This window comes from Myotis yumanensis, unplaced genomic scaffold, assembly GCF_028538775.1.
Source record: "Myotis yumanensis isolate MYYU_CA2020_CCGP unplaced genomic scaffold, mMyoYum1.0.hap1 SCAF_14, whole genome shotgun sequence".
Lineage (NCBI taxonomy): Eukaryota > Metazoa > Chordata > Mammalia > Chiroptera > Vespertilionidae > Myotis > Myotis yumanensis.
In genome coordinates, this window is record NW_027223765.1 from 41,991,470 (window position 1) to 42,018,267 (window position 26,798).

The 26,798-nt window shown below is 45.9% G+C and overlaps 1 protein-coding gene across 2 annotated transcripts in view; it reads left to right on the plus strand.

Moving 5' to 3' along the window:
• The window catches only part of CACNA2D3 (calcium voltage-gated channel auxiliary subunit alpha2delta 3), an 812,027-nt gene that overhangs the window by 701,074 nt on the left and 84,155 nt on the right, over positions 1-26,798 (plus strand). For both annotated transcript variants that reach the window (XM_070390783.1, XM_070390784.1), the window contains 3 exons: positions 12,971-13,032; positions 14,179-14,223; positions 23,564-23,626. In XM_070390783.1, coding sequence (XP_070246884.1) covers positions 12,971-13,032; positions 14,179-14,223; positions 23,564-23,626 — 170 coding nt within the window. The remainder of the gene's footprint in view (positions 1-12,970; positions 13,033-14,178; positions 14,224-23,563; positions 23,627-26,798) is intronic.

A 26,798-nucleotide genomic window follows, 5' to 3' on the forward strand; every position in this document is an offset into this window, starting at 1 on the left:
GTCCTGAGATTCCCAGGGGCCTCAGCTTTTGAGACTCCAAAATCCAGCATTGGCTCCTTTGTTCTCCAAGTTCCTGTGGCCTCCCTTCCCTGAGGCCCTAGGCATGGAATGCTTTAGCTGAGGGAATGGAGAGGAGCCAGGGGGTGCCAGGAAAGTCTGGCAGGAATGTTGGTAACAATTGTGTTTCAAATTGTTATCCCTCAGAAAGCGAGAGGCAACTGGTTAACTGCCTAGTGTCTGGAGTGCAGTGCATTTGCTTATTCGTTCATTCATTCATTCAGTTTTGTTTGAAAGCCTGCTGGGCACCCAGGAGACTTTGTGGAAAGGATGAGGGTCTGAGTTGAGGGGCATTGAGGCCAGGCAGTCTGACTCACCACAGAGGCCTCTGTCCACAGGGAGATCTCCTGGGGGTGAGCCTTGAAAGAAGGATTTGGACTTCCCTGCCAAATTAGCCAAGGAAGCTCCTGCCCACCCCGACAGCCCCACCTCAACACGCACGGGAACCTGACCAGTGCAGCCTATTTGAAATCCTGTTCAGGAGCCCAGATGAGAGGTCCGGTGTTGCCAAGCGCCTGTTTGGGAGCAATCACTTAATGACAGAAGATGGCTTTCCCATCCTTGACATCTGCCTGATTAATTTATGGGACAAAACTGGTATCCTTCACTCCAAAGCTGATTCCCAAATATTCTAAGCTCCTGAAATTCCAAGAGGTTGGAGGGGGAAAAAAAAGTGCTTGATTACTCCAAAATGCTGTCTTCCCCTCTCATTAATGCTCCCCACTCCCCTGTCCCTCCGCACTGACAATCGCCTTGTGCGCAGCTGTTCCAGGAGGATCTGCCTGGGCCAGGTCTGCTCCAGCTGGACACCTGCCCCCAAGGTGTTTGATTTAGAGACAGGTCTCTAGGTGGCCAGCGGGGACAAGGCCCGGGGCATGCTGGACTGGGCCTAGCAGCTTGCCTTGCTGCCGAGTGCACGCAGCACGTGGTAGCCCCTCGCCTGCTTCTGCTGTCCTTTCTAGCTCATCTGAAATGGGACACTGGATGGAGGTTGCGACTGTGTTCTTGTTGGCTCACCATCAAAAGGGCAGTTCTGCTTGTGATGAGCTCTCCCCCAAATAGTCAGCAGTTTCTGTTTGCACCTCCTTGTCAGGTCCTGGCCATTGTCTATAAAGACCAGGCAGGTGCAGCTGCTTCACTGTTATCAGCCGTGCGATGGAGGTCTCGCACTCACCAAGTTCATTCCCAGCTTGGGGTATTGCATGTGGCCTAAAATGCTCTCCTCGCCCTCCCTGTTCACCTCCCTAGCTCCTCATGAGTTCTTACTCATCCTACGGGTCCTGCCTCTTTATTGAATCGGTCCCTAACTCTACCTGTAGGAAAGGCAATGTGTCCTCAGAGTCACCTTAAGGTGATGGTCCAATCACCTAAACCGATCAGTCATCAGAATCAGAAAAGACGGCAGCAATTTGAATATTCTTATAAGTGGTGCAAATATTCTGGATCCTTTAAATAGAGAACGAGGTATGACTTATTCTGGAGCCTCCAGTCTGCATTTTGTCTGACAGAAAACCCACAGAGAGCTTGCTAGAACTCATGGCTGTGGAAACCTCCTTGACTTCACTCTGTGAGGTAAGGGTGAAGATCACTTCCTAGTAGGGAGAGTGTAGGCCTGTCACTCACTTCTCTCATCCTTGGTCTTCTTATATCCAGTGTGGCTGGGAGTGCTGCCCACCTTGCACACAGGGTTGTAAGGGTTGGCTATAAAGTATCTAAAGCTTCTAGCAGATGCCTGGCACTTAGTAGGGGGGTTAATAAACGGTATTAACGAATGTAATTATCGATACTACCATTGTTATTATGTGATATAATTCCTATGACCCTATTTATAAAACAATTTTCATCATGAAATACATCTTATGTAATTCTGAGACGAACCTGTTTCATTGAAATGTTGAAACTGATCAAGCTAGAATGACAGAGCCCTGAGGTTGGGGGATGGGCAGTACCTGGCAAGGTGTAGACGGGGTTGGTGTGCTGATGGCAAAACTTGGGGTCCAGGCTTCATTTAGGGGGGATTAGAAGTAAGACCACACCTCACCATGCCATCCCCGCTCCCCTTGTTCAGTGAAAGTCTGATTGTATGAACACCCCCAGTTCCTAACCAGTACCCCTCATGGGAAGCATGCAGCCCTCCACCTTTCCCTGCAGATCTGTTGACTTCTCACATCCATTCCTTGCTGAGAACCTTTTTGTGGCTCTCCATTTTGCACAGGACTGAGCCCATGTCACCTGGATGGCAAAGATAGGTCTCCGGAGAGAGAAAACTGTTTGAGAATAGCTGACATCCCCATCAGCCCAGCATCCAACCATCTGTCATTCATTCCACATGTATTCACAAGAACCTGCCTGAGCTGGGCACTTGTCTAGGTACAGGGAATACAGGTACAGAATAGCCTCTGACATCAAGGAACTTACCTCTAGTCAGGTGGGAATGAAACACGATGAGTAACCATAATATAATTTAATGCCAAATATCGACAAATGCTTTGAAGAAAAATAAAGCAGGTTTGACTAATGACAAGAAGGTCATCAGCCCTAGCCTGTTTTGCTCAGTGGATAGAGCGTAGACCTGCAGAACGAAGGGTCCCCAGTTTAATTCTGGTCAAGGCCACATGCCTGGGTTTCGGCTCAATCCCCAGTAGGGGGCATGCAGGAGGCAGCCAATCAATGATTCTCTCATCATTGATGTTTCCATCTCTCTCTCCCTCTCCCTTCCTCTCTGAAATCCATAAAAATATATTTTAAATATATATTTTTTAAAAGACACACACAGAAAAAGGTCATCAGAATATTCTGTAGCCCTAGCAAAGTCATGTTTATTCCCTACTGCTGTGAGGGAGAACTCTACCTTGTCAAGGTCTAAAGAGTGTCCCAGAAAGGGAAGGTCAGACAGATACAGAAAGGGTCCTGGGGTCTGGGCTGCTCTTCCCCGTGTGGGAATCTGATTGACATCTGGCTACTTTAAGAATGGTGGAGCTCTCAAGTCTTAATAGATCAGCAGTTGTTTGGTTAAGTGGCCAATTTTCCTAGTTGAGCCATCGGTTGTCCTAGGACCTAAGTAGCCTGTTGTTCAAAAAATTCGCTTGGGGGATGTTGCTCAAGTAAATCATGAAGTATTTTTACTTTACTTATCTTTCTAGGCAAGAATTTTCTGGAACAAATAGGACAGTCATATTGGTGGAGGCAGCCTCGGTTACCAGTCCTGACATGGAGCTGCGGACCCGAGCTATCTCCAGGCTCTCAGGGTTAAGTGTGCAACAGAGGTCACCCCAGGTCATTGCCTGGGATGTGCCCTGTGGCCCTCCGTGTCAGGTTGCCAGATTTAGCAAATTAGAACATTTTTATCTGGCAACCCTCTGCTTGCTTTGGATTTTTCAATAACTCGTCTATATATTAAATCAATATTTTCAGCCCTAACCGGTTTGGCTCAGTGGATAGAGCGTCGGCCTGCGGACTCAAGGGTCCCAGGTTCGATTCCGGTCAAGGGCATGTACCTTGGTTGCGGGCACATCCCCAGTGGGGAGTGTGCAGGAGGCAGCTGATTGATGTTTCTCTCTCATCGATGTTTCTGACTCTCTGTCCCTCTCCCTTCCTCTCTGTAAAAAATCAATAAAAATATATTCTTTTAAAAAATCAACATTTTCAGCCCCTCCTGAGGCATCAGAATATCTAGCAACATCCAGGTCTCAAAGCATCAGCTGAGCTGAGCTGAGCTGCTCCCTTCCCAGGAGCCAGAGCAGCTTCTCATTCGCCACTGGAGGACCTGCGTCTGGGAGCCCGGCTCCCTCGGGTGAGCTGAGTGTGCGTGGATGCGTCCCCTTCCTTCTCTGTGCCCTGGGACCTAATGAGCTGTAGAGTCAGAGGCGCTGGACACGTGCCTCCAGCCCTAGGAGCCACCCACGTGGGTGTGTTAGTGCTGCTTGGCCTCCGGTACTGTCACATGCAGTGCGGAGGTGTTGGCAAATACATGTGACCATTCCATTATGGGTTTTGAAATGTTTGGAAACCTGACCCTTGATTTGGTTATAATCTCTTCGGTAATTGTTATTAGGTGGTGACCTAATAAGAAATTGTTAACTGGGGAGCTATAATTTGGAAGCTTATAATTTTCTTAATGGACATTGATTGGTGTAACCCTGATTAAAATACAATAAAGCCTGAGGCTTACATGTTTTATTCTGAAAGGTTGAAAGAACCAGGGAGTTGACTCTAAAAACGTATTGGCTCTGAAAACTCTATTGAAATAATATTATTGGAAGAGTTTTGTGAGCATAAAATGATCTGACAAAAACGTTTCGATGCCAGCTCCACGGGCCTCGGAAAGCGGAGGGAATATAGGTTTCTGCAGATGAAGCCTGGAAAATGCTTCCAGATTACCTCAGGGGTGAAAAGAAAATTATTATTCCATCCCTCGGCCCTGCTAATTCTTTTCAATGTTGATTCTGTCAAATAATTAGAACCCAAACGGAGGAAGCATTCATAATTGTCATTTATGATACTTTCCCGAAGATGACTGCTCTGGGGAGCTCTGGTAGGGCGAACACAAAGTGATTATGAAAGCAACGTGGAGGCAGCGGGACCAGGCCTTCCTCCACACATTCCCACAAGCCCAAGCCAGACAGAGGGTGGGGACGGTTTCAGATTAAAATGGGCCTCCGAAGCTGTGAATCTTCAAAGAAAATCTTCTGCTATCGCGTTGTCAATCAAGTGATAATGAGCCCTGTTTCCCCTCCCTCCTCTCACCACAGACATAGATCATGTGGCTCTTTGTGACTTAAAAGCAAGTATAAGAAAGATTACCACCCCCCATACCACAGGGAATACTTCAGAAGTGAACTATGCAATCGGTTAGGGGGTTATATTTAAAATACCTCCTCCCCTCTTGTAATTGTATTTCTTCACCCAGCAGAGGCTAACATATGAGGTGAGTCTGCTGCTGTGAGAATGTCCCCCACCCCCTAATTTTTGAAATAATACCATACCTTGGAGATTAATGTTCAGGCTTTACCGAGATTATAACAAACGGATATTGCTTTGATCTAAATATTTTTCAAAAGGTGGTTGCTGATCATTCTCCCGCCCCTATAATCTTTTAAGAAAGCCTCTGGCCTCGCCAGTCTGACACCCAGGAGGACATGGGCCCAGCTGCCTTTGCTTCCCCCTCATCTTCGCGAGGATGCTCTGTTCTCAATTTTGCTCAAATTAGTCCCAGGATTTCAGTTGTCTTTTTTTTGTCCAACATTCCATCATGCAATTCATTAAAATCTTCACATGAAATATTTAACAGATGAGCTATGTCATAATTCACATTACAGTTTTAAATGGTTATTCATGTGGTAAGTCATTTATCCTGGACATGAGCAGACCTCGGGAATGGCATCCCATTTGATGTCAGGACGGTTAGAGTTCTTTTCCTCAAGGCCCCAGAACGGTGGCCTTCTTCCAAACCCCCAGCTCATCGTGAAATATTCCAAAAGAGTGACATTCAGATGCATTGTTAGTTCTACTCGCAATTAACTGTTTTGAAAACAAACAGAAGAAACATTTAAACAAATGTGGCTTGGCTAACAGCTATTGCAGTTGACCGTTAATTAAGGCAAGTTGGAATCTAAATATGCCAGGCCTTGTTACTATCACCGCTAGCGGGCCTGGCCATGGGACACGAAGGAAGGAAAAGCTGGGGGCTCTGTCCAAGGGGGCCTGAGGACAGGGCGGGAGGCATTAGCCCTGGCCTAGAAAATAGCCCCTCCCCTGCTTGAGAAAGGTGGCCGGTAGGAGCTCATTTTCCGCATGAGACCATGTATGGCCAGCATGTACTTGTAGAATTGGGGTTTTAGGAAAACTGGCTCCACTCCTAAGTGATGAATTACATGAGGAATCCTTAGCAGGTATTTTATTTATTACCTTATTATAGTTGTGTTGTCTCTACCATATCCCTACCCATGGATTGGACTCTATTGGAAGAAAACCCTCCTGTTTATGGGCCACCAGCTCAGGGCAGCTCTGGGCCCTGTTTCTCTGCCTGTGCAGGGAGTGAAATAATTGCCCACATGCTGTGAGCACTAGCCAGCCAGGTGAGAAGCTGTGTGGCCAGGTAGCCTGACTGCTGAGCACGCAGAGTTGATGGTGCCCGCCCTGGGACAACAACTCTCTTAGTCCTCTGTGCTGGCCTGGCTAGCCTTGCCCTGAGTATTCGTAAATGATCACGGTTTCACATGGGGTAAGTGGTCAGGTGTGGGTGGTGGAGCACACTTGCCACTGGTCCGAGAGGGGAAACATCCATCCCCAAAGCTTTCTCGGCTGAAAGATAACCGCCTTCCGTTTTCTGCCTCATTTTGCCAGTGTTCACGTCATCCTTTCCCCTTTCTTCATTATCATAATTTTGTAGAGTATTTACCCACTGATGTTATCCCCGAAGGACATGGCCAGCAGCCGACAGTATGGCTTTATCATGGATGAATTACTGTTCGGTCTCCATACATGGGCATGAAAGGTTGACTTGGTGGTGAAATACGAGAAAAAAAGGATAAACGTTCTAGGAACAAATCATAACTTGGATGTTGACAACCCTATCAAGCCTTTAGAGCAGCGGTTCTCAACCTGTGGGTCACGACCCCTTTGGGGGTCGAAAGGCCCTTTCACGGGGGTCGCCTAAGACCATCGGAAAACACATATATAACTATGTATTGTTTTTGTGATTAATCACTATGCTTTAATTATGTTCAATTTGTAACAATGAAATTGGGGGTCACCACAACATGAGGAACTGTATTAAAGCGTCGCGGCATTAGGAAGGTTGAGAACCACTGCTTTAGAGTGTCCTAATACATGTCATTTATTCTGTATCATTTATCTGCATCCCACGAAAGTTCTGTTTAGAAGGAAAGCCAGTGTGACTCTCTTTGGACAGACAGACAGACAGACAGACAGGTGAATTGACATATCCAAGAGCACAGAACAGGAGCTTATAAAGGGTTCAAAACCAGTTCTCCTGGTAGCAACACGTTCCTGGCTATAACCCGTGGATGGTGGCAGTCTCCGGCCTGAGCGCTCCATGGGCATGTGAATACCTGGCATGGCTGGGGGGCTGGGCGAATGGAAGTGGGGGTGTTTGTGTGAGGTTGCGTACCAGGCCTGGTAAGCGCTATGTTACAAACCGGATTTGTGCTCCTAGGGGTATGTTGCAACTGGGGACCAAGCCCACAGAAAATTATTTCTAAATGAATGCAATATGAAAAAGTTATTTTATTTCTAATTTTACATGTAACATTGTTCTTTGGTGAGTCTCGGATTACACTCGAATGCATGTCTATTAACCTGATATGAGATGCATGCATGATTTCATCTTGAATGCATTTGAATATAATAGCACTGGAAATGTAATTTGTATTCTCAAATTTTCTAAGGCAAAATAAATAAATCTTGGGGGTGGTAGCCACATTGAGCATATTGCATTGATTTCTTTGGGTTTCTCTCAAGCTAATTACTAACTTCCCCTTGCAAATCCAGGTCTTCTCACATGGGCAGTTCTATCTGACCTAAATCCTCATACCTAAGTCATCCTCGTTTTCCCCACCTCCAGGGAGCGGGTAGCATGGAGACGTTACCTCCGATCCTTGAAAAGCGCCAGGCCCTCTCTCTAATCCCTCTTGTTATCACGGCTCACTGTCCAGGACAACTCCCTGCTGCAGTGCAAATGTTCTAGATCTGTGTGGTCCAGTGCAGTAGCCACTGGCCCCTGTGGCTACTGAGCACTTAAAATGTCACTCCTGCAACCCAGGGACTAAATTATTCATGTTGTTTCCTGTTCATTTAAGTAGCCACATGCAGCTAGTGGCTAGCAGTCAGGCTGCGCGGGACCAGAGCCTGTGATTGAGGCCAGCTGTCTGTCCCAATTCCGTGCAGTGGTCAGTGCGCTCTGCAGATGGAATGGTCTCTCTGCTTTGGTGCTTGGGTGATGCTTTGTGCTCCTCCCCATCAGCTCTGAGAGCTGGAGCGCGACCCTCTCCTCGGTGATCTGACTGCCCTCCCAGCCCCCACCCCGGCGGCTGCATCCCTTGTGTCTTCATCTCATGTCCTCACCACCCAGCACATACCGGGCTTCTGGTAAACGTGGGAGGAAGGAAAAGGAGATGCAAAGTAGGTAGGAAGGAGGTTAGGAAGTTGGAGAAAGATGAAGTCTGGGAGTTAGAGACCTCATGGGAGGCCTGTGGTCTGTACTGCAGAGATGAAAATCTTAAGAGTATTGAGGTGAGTCCCAGGAACAGGCACCTGCATGACCAAACGAGACGGCGGTGCTCCAGACGCCTGAGTATTTCACGTGCAAGGCTATGGGGTTTGGGGGGAAGGCAGTTCTCCTAACATCGATCCTGCTGTTTCGCTGGGTTCCAAAGACCATGGCTGTGTTTTGGGGTCACTGTCCTAAGAGAATCACCCAAATGTATTGGCACATTGGGAAAGATCTCCAGGGTCTATTCTGCTCCTGGGAGGTGAGTGAGGTACCTCCAGGCGCTGTGCTGGGAATGGGACTCTAACCGGCCTTCCTGAGGGGGGTCCCCAGCAGGGAGCCTGAGAAGGTCCCAATGAGACGGAAGTTGGTGGGGGGAGCGCCACTAACTCCAGGGAAAATATGGTGATGATTTGCTGGACTGTCTAAGAAATTTCAGACCCAGGGATGGTGTTTTTATTTTCTGCTTTCTCTTTGGGACTTGGGTTTCACTAAAGCATTTTCTGTCTTTGTTTTCTTTATTAAATTAGCAAGATTGACTTGAATCAGAATGTACTGTTATGGCTTGAAATGCTGTTGAAAGAACAAAATAGACGGGCATGACAAATACCTCAGGTTCCATTTGGAGTGGGGAGGAGGGAGAGGGTGGGACTTGCCGAAATCATAATGGTTGTTTGTCCGATAAAAAAAAAAAAAAAAAAGAGACAAGAAAAAATTGTGGAGGAAAACAGTGAAAGGAAGATAAATTTCTGTTTCTTGAAGCTCACATATATTTTTTGGAATGGAGCCTAGGATGTTTGTTGGGAGGGGGGTGTTTCTATTCCGGCTTTTTTGGTGTATGTTTTTATGTTCTTGTCGATTTTTACTTTACATCGTTTTCATGCTGAGATAATTAACCAGATGCCCAAGTGGCTGTGGCTGCCGAAAATTCATCACATTCCTCTGGTCCCCTGCCATCTGGGCCGTGTCTCAGTGCATCCTTCCCAGGCTTCCCTCGTGGACTTTCTAAAACAGAGTCTGAGGTCCTGCCACTTCTCCGCCTAAAGGGCCTGCGTGGCTCCTCAGACCCCACCGCAGCAGGCAGCACACTTCTCTGTATAGGGCCACAGAGTAGGGTGTTAGGCTTTGTGGCCGTTCGGTCCCTGCCTTGTTGCAGACAGTGTAACCCGGTGAGAGTGGCTGGGTTCCAAAGAAGTCCAATTGCAGAAAGTGGCTGGGGTGGCCCTGGAGCTGACCCCTGGCCTCCAGGCTACCTTCAGATGCCTTGGCCTGGCATTCTAGACCTCTTGCCATTTGACCTCAGTCTGCACAACCACGGCCCCACCTCCCCTCCTATTCTTTAAAACCTCAGAAGACACAGGGTCTTTTAAAAGGTTTCACCCTTTTGCCTGTGCTGTTTCTGCACTTGAATTACCATCTTTTCTCTGTTCTTACTTTTCATATGGGTTGAATCTCCGTGCATTACCTTACAATTCAGCGGTTCTCAACCTGTGGGTCGCGACCCCATTGGCGGTCGAACGACCTTTCACAGGGGTCGCCTAAGACCATCCTGCATATCAGATATTTACATGACGATTCATAACAGTAGCAACATTACAATTATGAAGTAGCAACGAAAATAATTTTATGCTTGGGGGGTCACAACATGAGGAACTGTATTTAAAGGGCCAGAAGGTTGAGAACCACTGCCTTACATAAAGCTCTCACCCACTGCCCAAGGTTTAGGCTGACCCCCTATTCCTCTGTGCTCCACATGCTCTGTGTAGGCCTCTGATGTCCCCTTTACCATGTGGCTGCTCCCCAGTGAGACACTGAGGGAACGTGTGCTCTCATTCCCCTAGTACCCAGCCTGGAGTTCAGCTTGGAGAGGCCCCTGAACAAATGGTCATGAAGTTGACCCACCAATGGGCTGGTGAGTCTCGGAACCATAGGGAAGTGTAGTGATGTGTAGGTGAGAAGGTGCAAACCCAGCCAGGCTGTGGGGAGCCAGGGGCCAGCGTGGCTGAGGGGGTATGAGGATCAGGGAGCGAAAACTGAGCCAGGTCAGAACCTAGAGGACCCGTTGCACCAGGACTGTCTGGGAGCCCTCTGGCTTCCACCGCACGGCCCAGACAAGGGAGATCAGGGGCGAGGGAAGCCGTGTCTAGTTTAGGGCATCGGGACCAGGGAGAGGATGCAGCCTGCTGGAGTGAGATCAGAGGAAGCAGCCCGCATGATTAATGGGACGGAGGGACTGACTCATGAGGAAAGATTAAAGCGCTCCTCGGAGCTGGGGTACAGACTGAAAGGGGCAGATGATAGCAGGCTGCAAGTATGAGATGGATAAACACCCAGGAGGGAGCCACTGGCTTCATTAGGGAGGTGAAAACAGGACTCCATCCCAGGAGGAAAGGTTGCCAATGGAGGAACTCAGATGAGGGTGGGCTGGGGCAGTGGGGCTGCTGGAGCTGGGAGCACCACGGGGTGACTCTTTCAGAGAACCCTCTGCTCTCATCCTGCAGGGTCTCAGTCTGCCTTGGTGCTGCCCTTGGCCCTGGGAGGTGGTCTCAGAAGTGCCCGCCTGCCAGGCTGGGAGGGCTGACTGGAGAGGGTGCGGGAGGGCAGCTACAGGGAGCAGTACCTCCGGGACAGACAGAGAGACACAGACCCGTGTCCCTCCCTCTTCTTAGATACCAGTGAGTGGACGCCAGGGCAGTGTGGAGGCCCTTTGCTCCGAAGCCAGGTTGCTTCTGCCCTCCCAGTTTGGGGTTGAACCCCAGATACTCATTCCAACCCCCCTCCTGAGAGCACAGGCCGCCCTCCCCTCTGCTTGCAGCAAGCCCAGCCTTCACCCGGGCCCACAGCTTCCTCGGAGGGCTCCTCCCAACAGGGATGGCCTGGCAGGCATCTTGGGAGGCAAGATTTACTTGAAACAGCATTAAGCAGCCCCGGGCTCCAGAATCAGCTGCCCTCGGGTATTCTCTGGTATTTTCTCCAGGACTGGGCAGAGCAGCTGGTGCCATCTGACATCACCGTAGGTTGTTGATAACCAATTCACCAAGGCCTGTAGTAGAGAGGCGTGCTGGACGCTGGGTGACATTCGGATCACCTGGGGTGCTTTTCTTAAACCACCTGCAGGGTCTCAGCCCTGCCTTGGTGCCCTCCCAGCCTGGCAGGCGGGCACTTCTGAGGCTGCCTCCGAGGGTCAAGGTCAGCCCCAAGGCAGGCCTGAGACCCTGCAGGATCTCAGGGAGCTTCTGGTCCAGAGGGCAGATGCCACCTAGGGCAAAGCAGGATGGAGCCGGAGTCTGAAACGGCTCCTCTCAGAGACTTTCCATTCTGCACGCTGCAGCCGTGCGTGGCTCTGATCCTAGAGCTCACCTCTCATTCAGAGCCCTTGACATTCTGGGTGCAAAGCAGAGGTTGAGTCTCTCCCAGCCTTGACTCTCAGGGCTTCCTTCAACAATGTCTTTAGAAAATAGCAAAGCACTTGCTAGTTATAAGGGTAACAGCCCAAGACCTCCATGAATCTTCTAGTTCCTGCAGCCAACACAGCACTGATTACCCAGGTGGGGAGTCTAACAAGTGTTAGGAGTATCGAGTGAACTCTTTTTATTTTTATTTTTTGGTAATTGCATATTTCTTTTGATAGATATTATTACTTAGGTTGAGGTTACTTTATATATTTAAATAAAAGAAAAAAGCATGGAAAGATAACAATACTGGTAGTATTTAGAAATGGCAAAAATTGTGTGTGTGTGTGGGGGGGGGGGGCGGGTTGTTTACAATGGACTGAAGTTTGCAAAACTGCCCTGAAGTAAGTGGTGTCCCGCAGGGAGTCCAGTATTCCCAGCGGAGTCTCATTCTTTCTTTCCAAACTCCTCTGAAGCTTTCTCACCACCCGAAGAGACTTTTGCCCTGACTTGAGCACTTTCTGAAATGGTTCAGTAGGTACTTGGTCTTGGCTTTGTGGAGAGAAATAGTGTGAGCTTGTTCCTTTCATAGTTCTGAGGTTCTACCCAATTCCACTTCCCAAACTTTCTCATCACTCCTTCCCTTTCTGTTCCTCTCACTAGGCCTGGCAAACAGAATGTGTGACTCCATCAGAGTTCCTGGGAGAGATCATTGAGATGTGAATCCTGGGGGTGTGAATCCTGGGGGGGCGGGGGGAGGGGATGTTGGGGGGGGTAGTTAAACTAAGTCATCTAGCAAAGTGATGACTTACTTCCGAGACCAGCCTTATGACAAGGGCTTTTAAGCTTCATATCTCACTAACACATGGATAGTACACATTTTAGAAATGCCAGCTCTAAAACGGGAACTCTTGAAGAAACAGCAATCTTCTGAATATCATTCCTCCCCCCACCCCATACCCACCCATTTCTGTATTTATCTTGTGTTGGGGGAGAGGTAACCATAAATGATGAATTTTAGAAACACTCAAGTCACCTGTCTCTAAAGAACCACCTGCCCTGTGCTCAGTTTGCTCTGCATCAGGAGTTCTGTGAGTGCAGGTCACCGTGGGAATCCCTCACCTGAAAGAGGACATGTCACTGCTGTGCACGTCATGTGAATTTAGCCTGTGCTTGGTTTTCTCTGGTGTGCTCTATGGGCTCCTTGCCTTCGCAGTAACCTGCAGTGATAATGTTGCAGAGTTGTGGAAAGGGATCTCTAATGCCCCGTTTTCTTTCTGATTGCTCCCAGCTGTCGGCATTCAGATGAAACTCGAATTTTTCCAGAGGAAGTTCTGGACCGCCAGCAGACAGGTGAGTTACAGGAGGCACGGAAGCCTCGGCGGCCCTGCTATTATACAGGTGCTCACACTGGGTCCCCGGAGCCCAACGGTGCCAGGTTTCCGATGACTGTGTGTAAAATGAACTGCCGGCTGCTCAGATTACCGCTCATTTCACTGCGGAGCACAGGCTGTCAGCATGCACGACGCTCCGTGCTGGGAAGCAGGGACTTTGCTCCTACGGACAGTTCTAATCATGAGATCAGGATAGTGACCCTCCAGAGGATACATGTTTTTTCATAGTGGGAACTTTTGTGAATTTTCAGTGTCTCTCTTCAAATCTTGCCACACCTGGACGTCCACCTGTGAGCTCCTTATTGCACTCTGGAAGGACTTTGCAGGACTGGGTTTGGCGAGGCACCCATCTGCCCATCTTGGGTCAGAGGGCTTCTCCGTCTTGGAGAATGTAGGGGTGTTCTCTCCTGGGCCTGGGCTCCGGGTACTAACTTCAGGGGTATTTGTCCAGTCATCTGGCGGAAATGGCAACACATAAGTGGGCCTCTGTGCTAAATGTTGGATGATAGATCCTTTCTTAAATGAAGACACTTTAGGAAACTATAGACTAAGAACACAGATGGGTTTTTTTAAAAAAAGTCACTGGTGATTCATTCATTTAAAATAAATAATTACATAATTATGTTTCTTGTTACCCAAAGATTTTTGAATTCTTAAGAAGATATCAATGTTAAATAACAACATAAATTAAAATGAAAAAGAGCCAGCCCCCTCCCCCCAATTATCTTTTATATTACTACTAGAGGCCTGATGCACAAAATTCGTGCAAGGGGCTCGGCCCTCATGGCCCTGGCTGCCTTGCAGTCTTCGAGGGCCCCCCACGGCCCCGTGGCCCTGCCCACTGGTCATTCCAGAATGTTGTTCTGCCATCCGGTCTAATTAGCATATTAGCTCTTTATTATATAGGATAGGATACGGAGTTGGTATGTTGGTATTGATCCAAGAGAGGGCAGGTAAGACTCATTGTGGAGAATTCTGTTTAGATGGAATTTAGAATTTGAATAGTAGGCAAGGACTTTGATGGCTTGTCTTTGACTAACAAAGTGCCCGTAGCAGACCTGGGATGTCACAGTAACACATTTCCCCTTGCTTTCCCCTCCCGCAGTGCGCCTCTCTGGATGGCAAATGCTCCATCAGCTGTGATGACGAGGTAAGAAAGCCTCCTAGGGAGGTGATGGAGGGTACCTTCTCACAGAGGAAATGCCGCTAAAACACGGATTGATCTGAGCCAGTCTCCAAAACACCCAGGGATAATTGCTCTGTTCCTTTTTTTCTTTCTTTCCCCAATCAGATAACTTATGAGAGCCCGAGAAATGTGTTTTAAATGTCCCATGGCAGCACTATTGGAATTCTGGCATTTTATAGGAAAAACTACAAATTACTGCCATTTGAAACTCACATTACAATTCTCAAATCTTTTCCCCTATGTGCTATCTCTTTTTATCCTCATAACAACCCAGTGAAGTGGGTAGGAATGGTTATCCTGTTTTGCAGAGGGAGAAACTGAGGAGCAGAGAAATTAAATGATTTGCTTAATTTCATGTACTAAATGAGCTGAAAACCTAGGAGTTGAAAATTCTAAGTTTTTATTCTCGAATAGTGCTTCCCTCCTACAACTCCCTCTCCCCCAAGAGGAATTTAAATCCCACGCATGAGCAATAGAAGAAAAAAGTGTACTACTGCCATAAGTCTGTCTGTCATACTTATGTTTTTACAGCATTCAACCCCACACACCCTCTGCCTCATGCTTTAGAGCAAGCAGATGTGTAGTGGCCTCTCCCCTTGGCTCTGGTAGCCTTTGTCTCCTGTGTTAGCTAAACATTAGTCAATACATAAACTGGGACTTATAAATAATCATATATTTATATTCCTGCCGGTTACCACAAGGATTAAAGAAATCCTAGCCAAACATAATTTCAAACAGAAAACATAGAAGTATATTTTGAAAAAAAAGTAGGCAAAGGAAAAACAAGTAGAGAACTGTAGAAGGGAAGAAGTTAAAACATACAATGCTCAGTCCCCAGAGATCTGGCTGCCAGTTTAAAAAAAAAAAAAATCATAATTGTGTGAGTGAGTAACTATCCAAAGAGTAAAAGCCAAACAATCAGCTTTTCAGAAGAAGCCCAACTTTTTCTGTCAAATAAAAAAATGTTTTTCCCATAGCCAATAGCAAAGAGTTTCCTATGATGTGTTATGACCAATACCCTTTCAATAAGTTTGGGACTCCCAGTCATAGGATAGACACGTGGCCTCAAACCTCTTCTCTTCTTTGAGACATTTAGTGCCATATTGGAGTTCTCAGCTCAAAACAACACAGCTCAATAATAATATTAATTAACTTGTACAGTAGGTACAATTACTAATTTCAATTTGCTGTAAGAAAACTGAGGATAATCGGTTGGTTAGTTGGGTGACTGTATGGATGGTTGGTTGGCCATATTTGTTTGGTTGGTTGATTGGTTTGTTGGATTATTGGGTGGGTTGCTGGTTGGTTGGTTGGTTGGTTGGTTGATTATTGGTTACTAGTTGGTTGTTTTCATGGTAGATGGAAAGTTGGTTAAACAATTTGATTAATAAAGCCAAAGACAGTAATTTTCTTTCAACCCACTTTGCCTCTGTGCAGCCTCACATATAAAAACAAGTGGAAATAACAACTAGAATAGTCATCAAATCTACAATTAAAATAGCATATTTTTTATTTTTTAAATGTTTTTATTGATTTTAAAGGGAGGAAGGGAGAGGGAGAGAGAGATAGAAATATCAATGATGAGAGAGAATCATCAATTGGCCACCTCTTGAATGCCTCCCACTGGGGATTGAGCCTGCAACCTGGGCATGTGCCCTGACAGGAATCAAACCGTGACCTCCTGGTCCATGGGTCAATGCTCAACCAGTGAGCCACACCGGGCAGGTGAAATAGCATATTTTTTAAAAAGTGGAAATGGATTCCAACTTAGGAACATCCAATATATGTTTGCTGTCCAATGACTGATTTTACAGGTGGTATAGCGTGGCAGGTAAAGGAGCAGGCTATGGAGTCTGGATAGATTCAAACTGTGACTCTAACAATAATAAGCTACAAGAACTTGGGCATGTTTTTGAACCTCTGTGCTGCAGTTTCCTGAGCTCTGCATTGGGGATAGAAATAGCCACCTCACAGAGTAATGATGAGGAATAAAGGAGATGATATATAAAGAATGCATGGCATAGCTGCTGACAAATTCTAAGCACTCTGTAAATGTGAACTATAAACCAAAAATGTCTACGATTTCCTTCTTGCCCTCGAGTAGTGGTTCGCCTGATTCTAAAACCTCAGGCAGCAGTGGCACATGCACTTTAGGCAACTGAACATTTCTCCTGGGCACAGTAAACACAGGTAAGATGCCCTTCTCACTGATGATCATCTTTAGCAGTCATTGGGATAAACGCCCATTCAAATGCCATTTAAAGTTTCACATAGCTGGAAAATTAAGCATTGCATTTTCTCTGATTTCTGAACTTGGTCTGATGCTCAAATGTCCTCATTTGGCTTTGGAACTATCATCCATTTCCCATTTTGACTCTAATTTTTGGCTTCAGGAGACCAGTTGACTTAGTTTTATTTATCTATTTTTAAAAATATATTTTATTGATTTTTTTACAGAGGAAGGGAGGGGGATAGAGAGTTAGAAACATCGATGAGAGAGAAACATCGATCAGCTGCCTCCTGCACACCTCCTACTGGGGATGTGCCCGCAATCAAGGTACATGCCCTTGACCGGAATCGAACCTGGGACCTTTCAGTCCACAGGCTGAGGCTCTTTCCACTGAGCCAAACCGGTTAGGGCCAGTTGACTTAGTTTTAAATGGAAAAACCAGCCCTGTCTTCCCACTGAGGCCCCTTCGCTGAGTACCCTGGGCTGGTGGGTGGAGTCGGGCTGGCCAGATGTCACCATGTCTTGTAGAAATACATCTTTGGTTGGTCAGGCAGTGCTTGAGCCATATGCCTTGGAGGGACTGCCTCTGAGCCTGACTGGAGACTTTTAAGGAGCTCCATTCCACTGAGGGTGAATGTTAGCTTCAGAGAGAGCACAGGGGTGATATTCATATACTCACTCATTCCTTCAAGACATGTTTACTGAGCCTGTGTATGTGCCTGCTACCTCTAACCCCTGGGAGTCAATAGGAAGCAGAATCAGAAATGGAACCTCGTCCCCTGGGAACTCACTGGTTAGCAGGGAGACAGCATGTGTGGTTATCAACTGCGACCAGTGCTGGGAATTCAACTAATGTGGGTGGTCAGGGAAGGTTTCTCTGAGGAGCAACATTTGAGTCACCTGAAGATGAAGACGGAGATGACATCTCAAAGCATGAGAAGCCATTTACAGGCAGAGATCACCACATGCAGGGTGCTGAGGGTACAAAGATTAGTGCGGTCTATGACATAGGTTGGCATTCAGACAGAAGGGAAGAAGGAGGGCCGTGCCCACCTGTGTGTGTTTCATTCATGGACACCATTGTCTTCTCACTTCTCTCATTCTGTTCTCCCACTCCTTTCCACTGGTGTCCTGATGAAAGCACAGTATTTTGCAAAGACATTGGAAGATGAGAAGTTTCTCTCGTACTGAGGCATTTGGAGAAGGTGTGAGGGCAGCGAAAAGGTAGAATATTTCATATTAAAAATCATGCCAGACCGGTTTGGCTCAGTGGATGGAGCATCGGCCTGTGGACTGAGGGGTCCCGGGTTCGATTCCGGTCAGGGGCATGTACCTTGGTTGCGAGCACATCCCCAGTGGGAGGTGTGCGGGAGGCGGCTGGTCGATGTTTCTCTCTCATCGATGTTTCTGATTCTCTGTCCCTTTCCCTTCCTCTCTGTGGAAAATCAATAAAATATATGATAAATAAATAAATAAATAAATAAATAAATAAAAAATAAAAATCAGCTGCCACCTTCTCTTGTTCCAAAGGAATAGAGGCGAATAGTCATGACTAGACTTTGCAAGGCCTTTTAGACATTTCCTCTGGAATCTGAAAGACCTCCTTGATGTATGACAAGCTGGGGGAAGAGCTAAATCAAGTAGCCAGGTGCCTACCTCTCTGCACCCACCCAGCCCAGCCAGTGGAATAGCTATTGAGGGCAAGGGCACCAGTAACTCCCACCAGGCACTTCTGTTCAAAGTGACCCCTTTGCAATAAATTTTTTTCAAAAGACAGTATTTTGATAAGTGAACAAACAAAAAAGAAACAAAGTCATGGATACAGAGAACTAATTGATGGCTGCCAGATGGGAGGGGGGTTGGTGGGCTGGGTGAAGGAGGTGAAAGGATGAAGAAGTACAAATTGGTAGTTACAGAATAGTCACAGGGATGTAAAGTACAGCATAGGGAACATAGTCAATAATGTTGTGATAACTATGCATGGTGTCAGATGGGCACTAGACTTACGGGGGTAATCACTTCACAAATTATAAAATGTCTAACCATTATACTGTACACCTGAAACACACATAATATTGTATGTTAACTGTAATTGAAAAACATTTTTAAAAGACAATATTTTGATATGATAGTTGACCTATGATAAAAAGATACAACAAGTGATACGAAGTAAGGGTCAGTCTGTTCCACACTCGATATATTAGGGGTTAGATTGTGAGACCTGGAGAAAAGGTAGTAAGAAGTGTCACCTTAGGTACCTGAGATGCAATGACTCAGGCCCCACCCTCAGATGTAAGAGCCCAGCCCTCTCCCTTTCTCTTTCCCTTTTCTTTCTTCTCTTTCTTCTCCTCTCCTCTATTCTCTCTCCTCTCCTCTCTCTCTCTCTTCACAAATGAAAACAACAGTCAGTATAATGCTGGGCTTCTAAGCAATCACTGCTCAGCCTGCACCAATCAAAACAAACAGAAGTCACCCCCTCACTCCCCCAAACAAAAGACAAAACAAAAAGTAACCAAGCTCAACCAACCAGCCTCCACAGCATCTTGCTATGAACTATGGAGCAAATTCCCTTTCTAAATGTATAGCATTGATACTTGATGGCACATAGGAGGTGATCAAAAAACATCATTTGCTGAATCAATGTGGGCACAAGTTCTCTGAGGACTTCCTATCCACCCTGCACTTCACATGTGCTCAGCACTAGGCACTCCTCTCCCACTTAATCTTCTCAGCAACCCCAGGAAATAGGTGTTGCTATCTCCATCTTTCAGATAAGAAAACTAAGACTCAAGTGTTAACAGATTTTGCTCACGGTCACACTGATACCAAATGTCAGAGTCTCTGATTCTCAAGCTAGTACCTGAGCCTCCTGGGGCTAATCCCCCCTTCCTGTTAACACAAGCTCCATGCTGCTTCTCAGCCCAGACCCCCTTCCTCACCAGCTCTCCTCGCTGTCTGTGATTTTACCCAATGAACATGGCCTGGTTCTGGGCTTTATCCTCAGGTTCTGACTCATCTGCCTTTGTGCCCTGGAATCAGATATCTCTGAGCAATACTGAGTCACCAAATAATTGAAAAAAGATGTCCTTAAAAAATAAAGAAAGGAAAAATAACAAAAAAGTTCTCTCTGACTCTCTCCTTCTCTGTCTTTATCTTTGCATTTTTTGAACAACCTCATCCCTAGAGTAGGTGCTCACAATATCTGTCAAAACTTAGAGCTAAACTTCTCCAATTTCAGCTTGGACAGGACGATGGGCAGACAACTTCCAAGATGTTTGGCTTAATTTGGGGGGAAAGTAGCCTAGTGAGGGAAAGCTAAGAAAATGTCTCCTCTATTTCCTTTTATTGGGGAGGGATATGGAAAAGTCCATTGAGTATTATTTATTGTAAAGAGACATAGAGGAAGCAATTGGTCAGACTGGAATCTGGCTGATTCTGTACCAACTATTCCATAACCCAGCATCCTGCTCCCCTGATTCCAGTGAGCTTATTTCACTCCACCACACTTCCCAATAACAATTTAATCCACGTGGTTGTTGGCAGGGAGGTCTGGTCAGGAAGTCATCGTGGTGACTCAATTTACCTCACCTGAAAGTGTTTCCTATGTGCCTATGAAATGTAATAGCACCTGTCAGAGTCAGCAACCCAGGTCTGCATCAGTGACACAGCATCCTTGCTTTTGACCTGTGATTTTCTCAGAGATTTGTAAATTGAAACATTGGCAGTATCTGTTTCTTGGTTAATAGTGTGGCCAAGTCTGTTAATAACCGGTGTAACCTTGAAATACAAACTTACTCATAAACAAGTACAGTATGCTTTCTTCTCTGCCATTACTTCCTGTCATGGAATCCTAATTTAAGGAGGGGGGAAGTGAATTTAAAAATAATATTGAATGGAAGCATGGTCCAAGAAGTAAGTGCCAATTGGTAGCAATCGGTAGTCAGTATAGAGCTAATGCAATGCCCCAGCCCTTACCAGCGAGAGCATGCCTGCTATGCTGGAGCCAAACGCAAGGTCCTTTGGAGCACAGGGAAGCTTAGGCATATAGTCCTCCAGAGCCAGCCCTGCTCCTGTTCCTCTTCCCATCACCAACTAGTAGGATGTATAACAATTGGACCAAATTGTTTGGATCATCAAGTGTATTTTTATTTTTATTTTTTTTAATTAATAAATCTTTATTGTTCAGATTATTACAGATGTTCTCTTTTTTCTCCCATAGCTCCCCTCCACCTGGTTCCCACCCCACCCCATGCCCTTAACCCCTGCCTCTGTCCTCATCCATAGGTCTAAGATTTTTGTCCAATCTCTTAGTTTATAATGGGTTCTTCTTCTTTCCTAGATTGTTCCTTAGCAAGTGGTAGGGACGTACAGAAAATCCCCCTCAGCTCTGTTTAGACAAAGTCTCTTGATTTCAGATATTAACTCAAAAAGTGTGTGTTACCCAGCCGGTGTGGTTCAGTGGTTGAGCAACAACCCATGAACCAAGAAGTCACCAGTTCCATTCTAAGACAGGGTATATTCCTGGGTTGCGGGTTTGATCCCCAACCTACTGTTGACCAGAAACCTTACCAATAACATAAACAATTGATGAACACACATGCCCAGTGTGGTTCAGTGGTTGAGTGTTGACCTATGAACCAAGAGGTCACGGTTTAATCCCCATTCAGGGCACATGCCCCGGTTACAGGCTCAATCCCCAGGATGAGGCGTGTAGAAGGCAGCCAATCGATGATTCTCTCTCATTATTGATGTTTCTATCTCTCTTTTCTCTCGCTCCTCTCTGAAATTGATAAAAATATTTAAAAAAGAAAATACACTTATTTATTGAAAAAAATCCGCATGAAAGTGCACTAGCACCATTCATCCCATGTTGTTCAAGAAGCAACTGTATAATGTTTCTGATAAAATTATAAAATATCACAATATAGAATCCTTCCATTTACATTTGAATTTCTGAGAATGATCACAAGGAGACTCAAAGAGGTAGAGTTTGATCAATTTTCCTAGGAGCTTCTCTTTATCCCTTGCTATTGAAATCATTCTCTTTGGAAGCATCTTTCCTATTATCTGTTGTAACTTTTTTCTTTCCACATACGTTACTTCTGACAGATCCTAATGGGCCAGTGGCTTCCTGTGTGATAGGAGCTAATCTCCAACTGCACGTTCATGGACTTCACAAAATCTTGGCTCTTTATCTAGGATTTTCAATTGACTTTATACTCTATTTTCCTTGAACCTGCCTTGTGTTGTCCAATATTTACAACACTAGACAAACAGAGAGATATTGACCAAAGATATAGGTCTAATAGCAAGAGTACTAGTTGACTAGGGATGTTTGAGGAGGAACTAATTTTATAATTAGGGATGGGGGGTGGCTCCTGATGACTTTTAATTCTTTACACATCTGGAACAATTTGGAGAGTCAATATCTGAATATGGAGGATGCTCCTATACTCTGTGTGTATTTACTGATTGGATGGAAGTGAACCTCTCTTTGACTCAGTGTCTAGATCTGCAAAATGAGGAGCATGGCATTCAAATCAGCAAGGAGATGGAGTTGTCTAATATGACCCAATGTAAACCGGATTAAAACTCATTGGAGTACTAGTGTAATCTAAAAAAAAACACAACAAAAAACAAAAAACAAAAAAAAAAAAACACAAAAAAAACATTGCTGTCTAAAAAACTTTCTACAGTGATGGGAATGTCCAAAAGTAGACTTATTCGCTACAGCTGGTATGAAACACTTGAAATGGGACTAGTGCAACCGAGGAACTGGGTTTGCATTTTAATTCATTAACTTGCAATTAGATTTAAATCTGCATGTAGCTCGTGGCTGCCATATTGGACAGCACAGCTCTATGAGGTCTCTTCCATAATGTTGTCTCCAAAAAAATGGACAAAGTTGGTCAAGCTTCCCACCAGGGCCAGAGTAATATCCATGCAGCTAAGAGCTTTTTCAAATAGCAGGAGTGTGACCAGGTTACCCAAGCCATTCATCTGGCCTCTCTGAGTAACGGGGAGAACCCCCATTGCTCACCAGAGCCACCCACTCTTTCATAGAAGGTGCTCACAAGCTTCTCACTTTCTGCTAGTTCCCCACCACTGCCTAGTCATCGGGGATGAGTCTCTCTGAGCAGCTCATTGCTGCACCTTTTGTGCCTGATGAAAACCAACTCCGTGGATAGATAAATGTCCCTGAAAACACCAGCCCTGCGGTGGCCTGCAGCGAGGGGGAACTCAGCTCAGGGTAAAGATATGTTACAAATTAAATGCTGCAGTTGGTATGTAAAGCTGCAATAAATAGAAACTGAGTTACATCAAGGACGGAATTAAACCTTAAGTTTAAACTCCACAGCACTGTAATTAAAACTTAGCCTGTAGCAAATCATTCACTTGAGATTAAAGTAGTGTGGGGGAAGCAGAGGTTTGGGCTTACCTTGCTTTCCACAATTTATAAGTCTGAGCTACCAAAAGCTAACAGCCCTGCCCCCAAATCCAGCTCCCAATTAAAAACACAGTTTGAAAACCTTTAGGAGGCCTGAGGGGCCCCTTTAACAGAAGTCTGCCCCTTCCCCCACCCCTGCCCAAGTCTATGAACAAATTAAAAAATATTACCTGGTCCCCTGATGGTCTTCTGAGCTGACAGGGTGTTTTCATTAATACATCATTAGAGTAATGACATTGTGCTGGTGTTTTGCTTTCAAACCAGGCTGCACTTCAACCACTATGAGTACAGGCTCGGGGCCTCTGCACACTTTGTTCCTGGGAAGTATTATCCACATAAAGAAAAAAAAAAGGAAGACAAGCTGTAATTCATAAATTTTTAATGCGTCTTCCTTTTCTCCTAATCCGGGATGTTCGGGCTCGCTTGGTGTTTAATTTTTGTCTGTTGGTTCTGCAAAGTACACACTGGGGTTAGATTAACCATGGCCTTAACTCCTAGAGCCAGCAGGCCTTTCCAACTCTCCCACCACAACCCAAAACAGGTTTCTCTCCTGTTGGAAGTGTGTCCTTTTGTGCGAATGCAGTTCGAGGATACAGAGTTGAAACTGTGGTATTTTTATTTTCTAGACTGTGAACTGTTACCTCATAGACAACAATGGATTTATTCTGGTGTCTGAAGACTACACACAGGTGAGCGAGAAATTCCTACCAGTTGAGAGTAAGGAGCTCGGATGTGCTTGAGTCAGGGAATGCAAATTACGCTGTTAAAACTTTGAGACAATGATCTATAGTTAAGAGGTAATAGCAGGAGATTATAAACCCTTATTTCCATCCCTCTAAGAATGTCACAGCCCACTTCTCAGCAGGCCCCAAAGAGTTTTTACCTCCCAGTGGGGGTCTGGGGGCAGGTGGGGGCGGGGGGCGGCGGCGGGGCGCGGCGCAGAGCCCAAGGTCTGCTCACTCACTCATAAAATGTTCAATTTATAGAACTCTATGCCTCAAGGGTAGAGGTGCCTTAAAGAGTTTGGGCAATTTTAAGGAGGTTTCCTCCTTTTGATATTTTATCTTCATATATATATAATTTATATATACACACAGACACCGATATATATATATATATTCCAACATAATTGTTCTTTATGGCTTTCTTTCTGGTTGTTGCTTTTTAAAAATCAGTAATCTGAGTTCAAGGATTAACTTGACTCTCAGCACTGAGGGACAAGGATCCAGAGACAGACAAAGAATGTTCTTCATTTGAGTGAGCCGTGTGCAGTACAGGGGCAGGAGGGAAAGAGATAGAAAAAACAAACAAACAAACAAACAAGCTATGGGGGTGAGCACAGAAGTCTCCAGCGTATTCAGGAATCAAAATAAGAGTTAAAATTCATGCATTAAAACTTTGTGCATTAAAACATTTTTTTTTGCAATTAGAAGTCAAATTAACATATTCAAAGAAGGTACAATACAGGCAGGGGTAGCAGTGCCGTGCAATGTACAGGTAAAGGTTCTTGGTGAGACCTCTCTTCCTTAACTGGTTTTGGGAACTTGTGCACATCACCTAATTTGCCTGGGCCTCCTGGTGGGCTCTGTGAAGGGAGAATGGTTGACTACATATGGTTTCTTCTAACTCTAATATTTGAGGATACTGACATTTTATAGTGAAATCCCATTTAAATCATTTGAAATTCTTTAGTAGTATTTTAAATCATTTGAAATACAGTAGGCCCATCATTGCTTAATAAATTAATTAATTGTCCTTAAGTATGGCTTCATAAGGTCAGAGCTTAGTGCTCGTTAGTGTATAAATACAGGCCGGAGGTAGCATGTAGAATTGTGCTTGCTTCTTCTCCATCCATGAGAGTGCTGTGGGAATTTTAAATGCACCTTTGATGGGTGAAAACTCATACTGTTGACACTCAAACTGCCCACACCCCATCTCCTCAGAGGCTGAACATCATTGGACATTGGCTAGTTAATGGCTATTAGATAAGAGGAATAAGCCCACGAAACAAGGCCCGTCTCTGAGGGAGCCGGGAAGCCCATAGGCCTGTGGTAATACACCCGTTCTGCTGGGAGGAGAAACAGTGAGATATTCAAGGTATGGTGATGCACAGAAACTAGGCTTTTGGTGGTGAGCATGCTATAGTATTGCAGATACTAAATTATAATGGTGTGTGTGAGGGCTGGCCAGCAGCCCCTGAACGATGGATGAACAGATTACTCCCTCAGGGGCTAGAGGGCTAAGGGGTTGCCTGGCTCAAGGGTCCAAGCAGCCTTGATTGCCTGCCTCATTATCCTTTTATTGTAACAGCAGCTTGAGATAAAATTTATCTTTAAGATGCAATCAGTAGGGGGAGTAATCTTGGGAGGACACATGTGTTTGCAGTGTCCTTAAGCAAGGGCACCCAAAGATTAAGATGAAGGATTCCAGTAAACACCTGGGGGTCTACACATGAACAGACTTGTTTGGAAAGGTCAAGGAATAATTAGGGGCCCCACCTTCAACACTCCCCTAAGTCTCCCCTAAGTCAGAATTCCAATAAACAGGGCAGGTGGCCTTCCACACACTTCCCTTTTCTCGGCATGTCCTCCTTACAGCTTTCCAACCAAGTCTCGTGCTCCCCAACAGGTATACACCTGAAACTTACATGTTATGAACCAATGTTAGCACAAATTTTTTAAAAAACAAGAATCATTGGTGGAGCAAGAACCCAAATTAATAACCAGTGAGGAGGAACTCTGTCCTTCTGCCAGAATCACGAAGGGCCAGGACAGGAGCCTGATCCTGGGGGATGGAGGGTGTGGGGTGTCTTCCAGTGTGAGTCCTGGACCAGCCAACAATGTGAACCATGAAATAGTGACTAGCAAAGCCATGGCCTAACACATGGGCTCTGCTCCCTGCTGGACCTCTCCGGGGAGGAGGCCCGCAGCCCTGTCCCGGGAGCCTGCCTCTGCCCGGGCTTGTTGGATGTTGTCTGGTTTCCTGCACCCCAATTAGGATAATTCTTCTTCATCTAGGAACCAGTTCCATTGGCACTGGCCCATTTACACACACGTCACACCAATCGCTCCTAGCGGCCTCACAGGCCAGTTTACCAAGTGTCCCTTAGTGAAAAGGCAATGCTCAATATTCAGAGAAATGTTTCCTATTTCTGTCTCCTCCTCCCGTGACTTTTTGGTGAAGTGTATGTAGGCCTTTCTGTCTGAAAACTCCCAGGGGCATGACTGAGGTCACCGAGTTGTGAATGGAATCGGGATTAATACAAAGCCTATGGACCGTATTAATTCAGGCTCCTAGAGTAATGCCCTCCACCCAACCACACATAAGCTATGAATCCTCGGAGCGGCCACCGTAAAGAGAAGGGTTCCCTCCTGGTGGACACTGGCTGGTGCCAGGGCATTGGCTGGGAAAGGCTGGTCTGCCATACTGCTTGCCCCTCCCCTGAGAAACACTGGAGGGATGAGGGCTGCATGAGGACACTGACCCTTTATCCCATCATTCAGAGTTAGCAACTAGATTTTTGAAAGCGTCATCCTGGGGTGGGAAGGGCTGCTAGGCCTCAGATGCCCTGAAGACAGCCCCAGGTAGGGGAAGGGTAGGCCATTGGAGTCTGACTGCCAAGCTGTCTCCCCAAGGGGCTGACTGTCCTGTTTCATCGACATATGAACTGCCTGTCCACGCACAGAAAGTGGGTTTCTCAGAAAGTGATTTTGAGAAAGGACGCGTTCTCAGCTATAGGGAATGTAGAGGGCTGATGATGAAGAGAGCTGCTACATTTCCCTAAACAGGTCATCCAGGAATTATAAACAATTCTTTTATTAATGCTTAGGAAGCCCGTTCACAGCCTGTTTCTATCTGTAT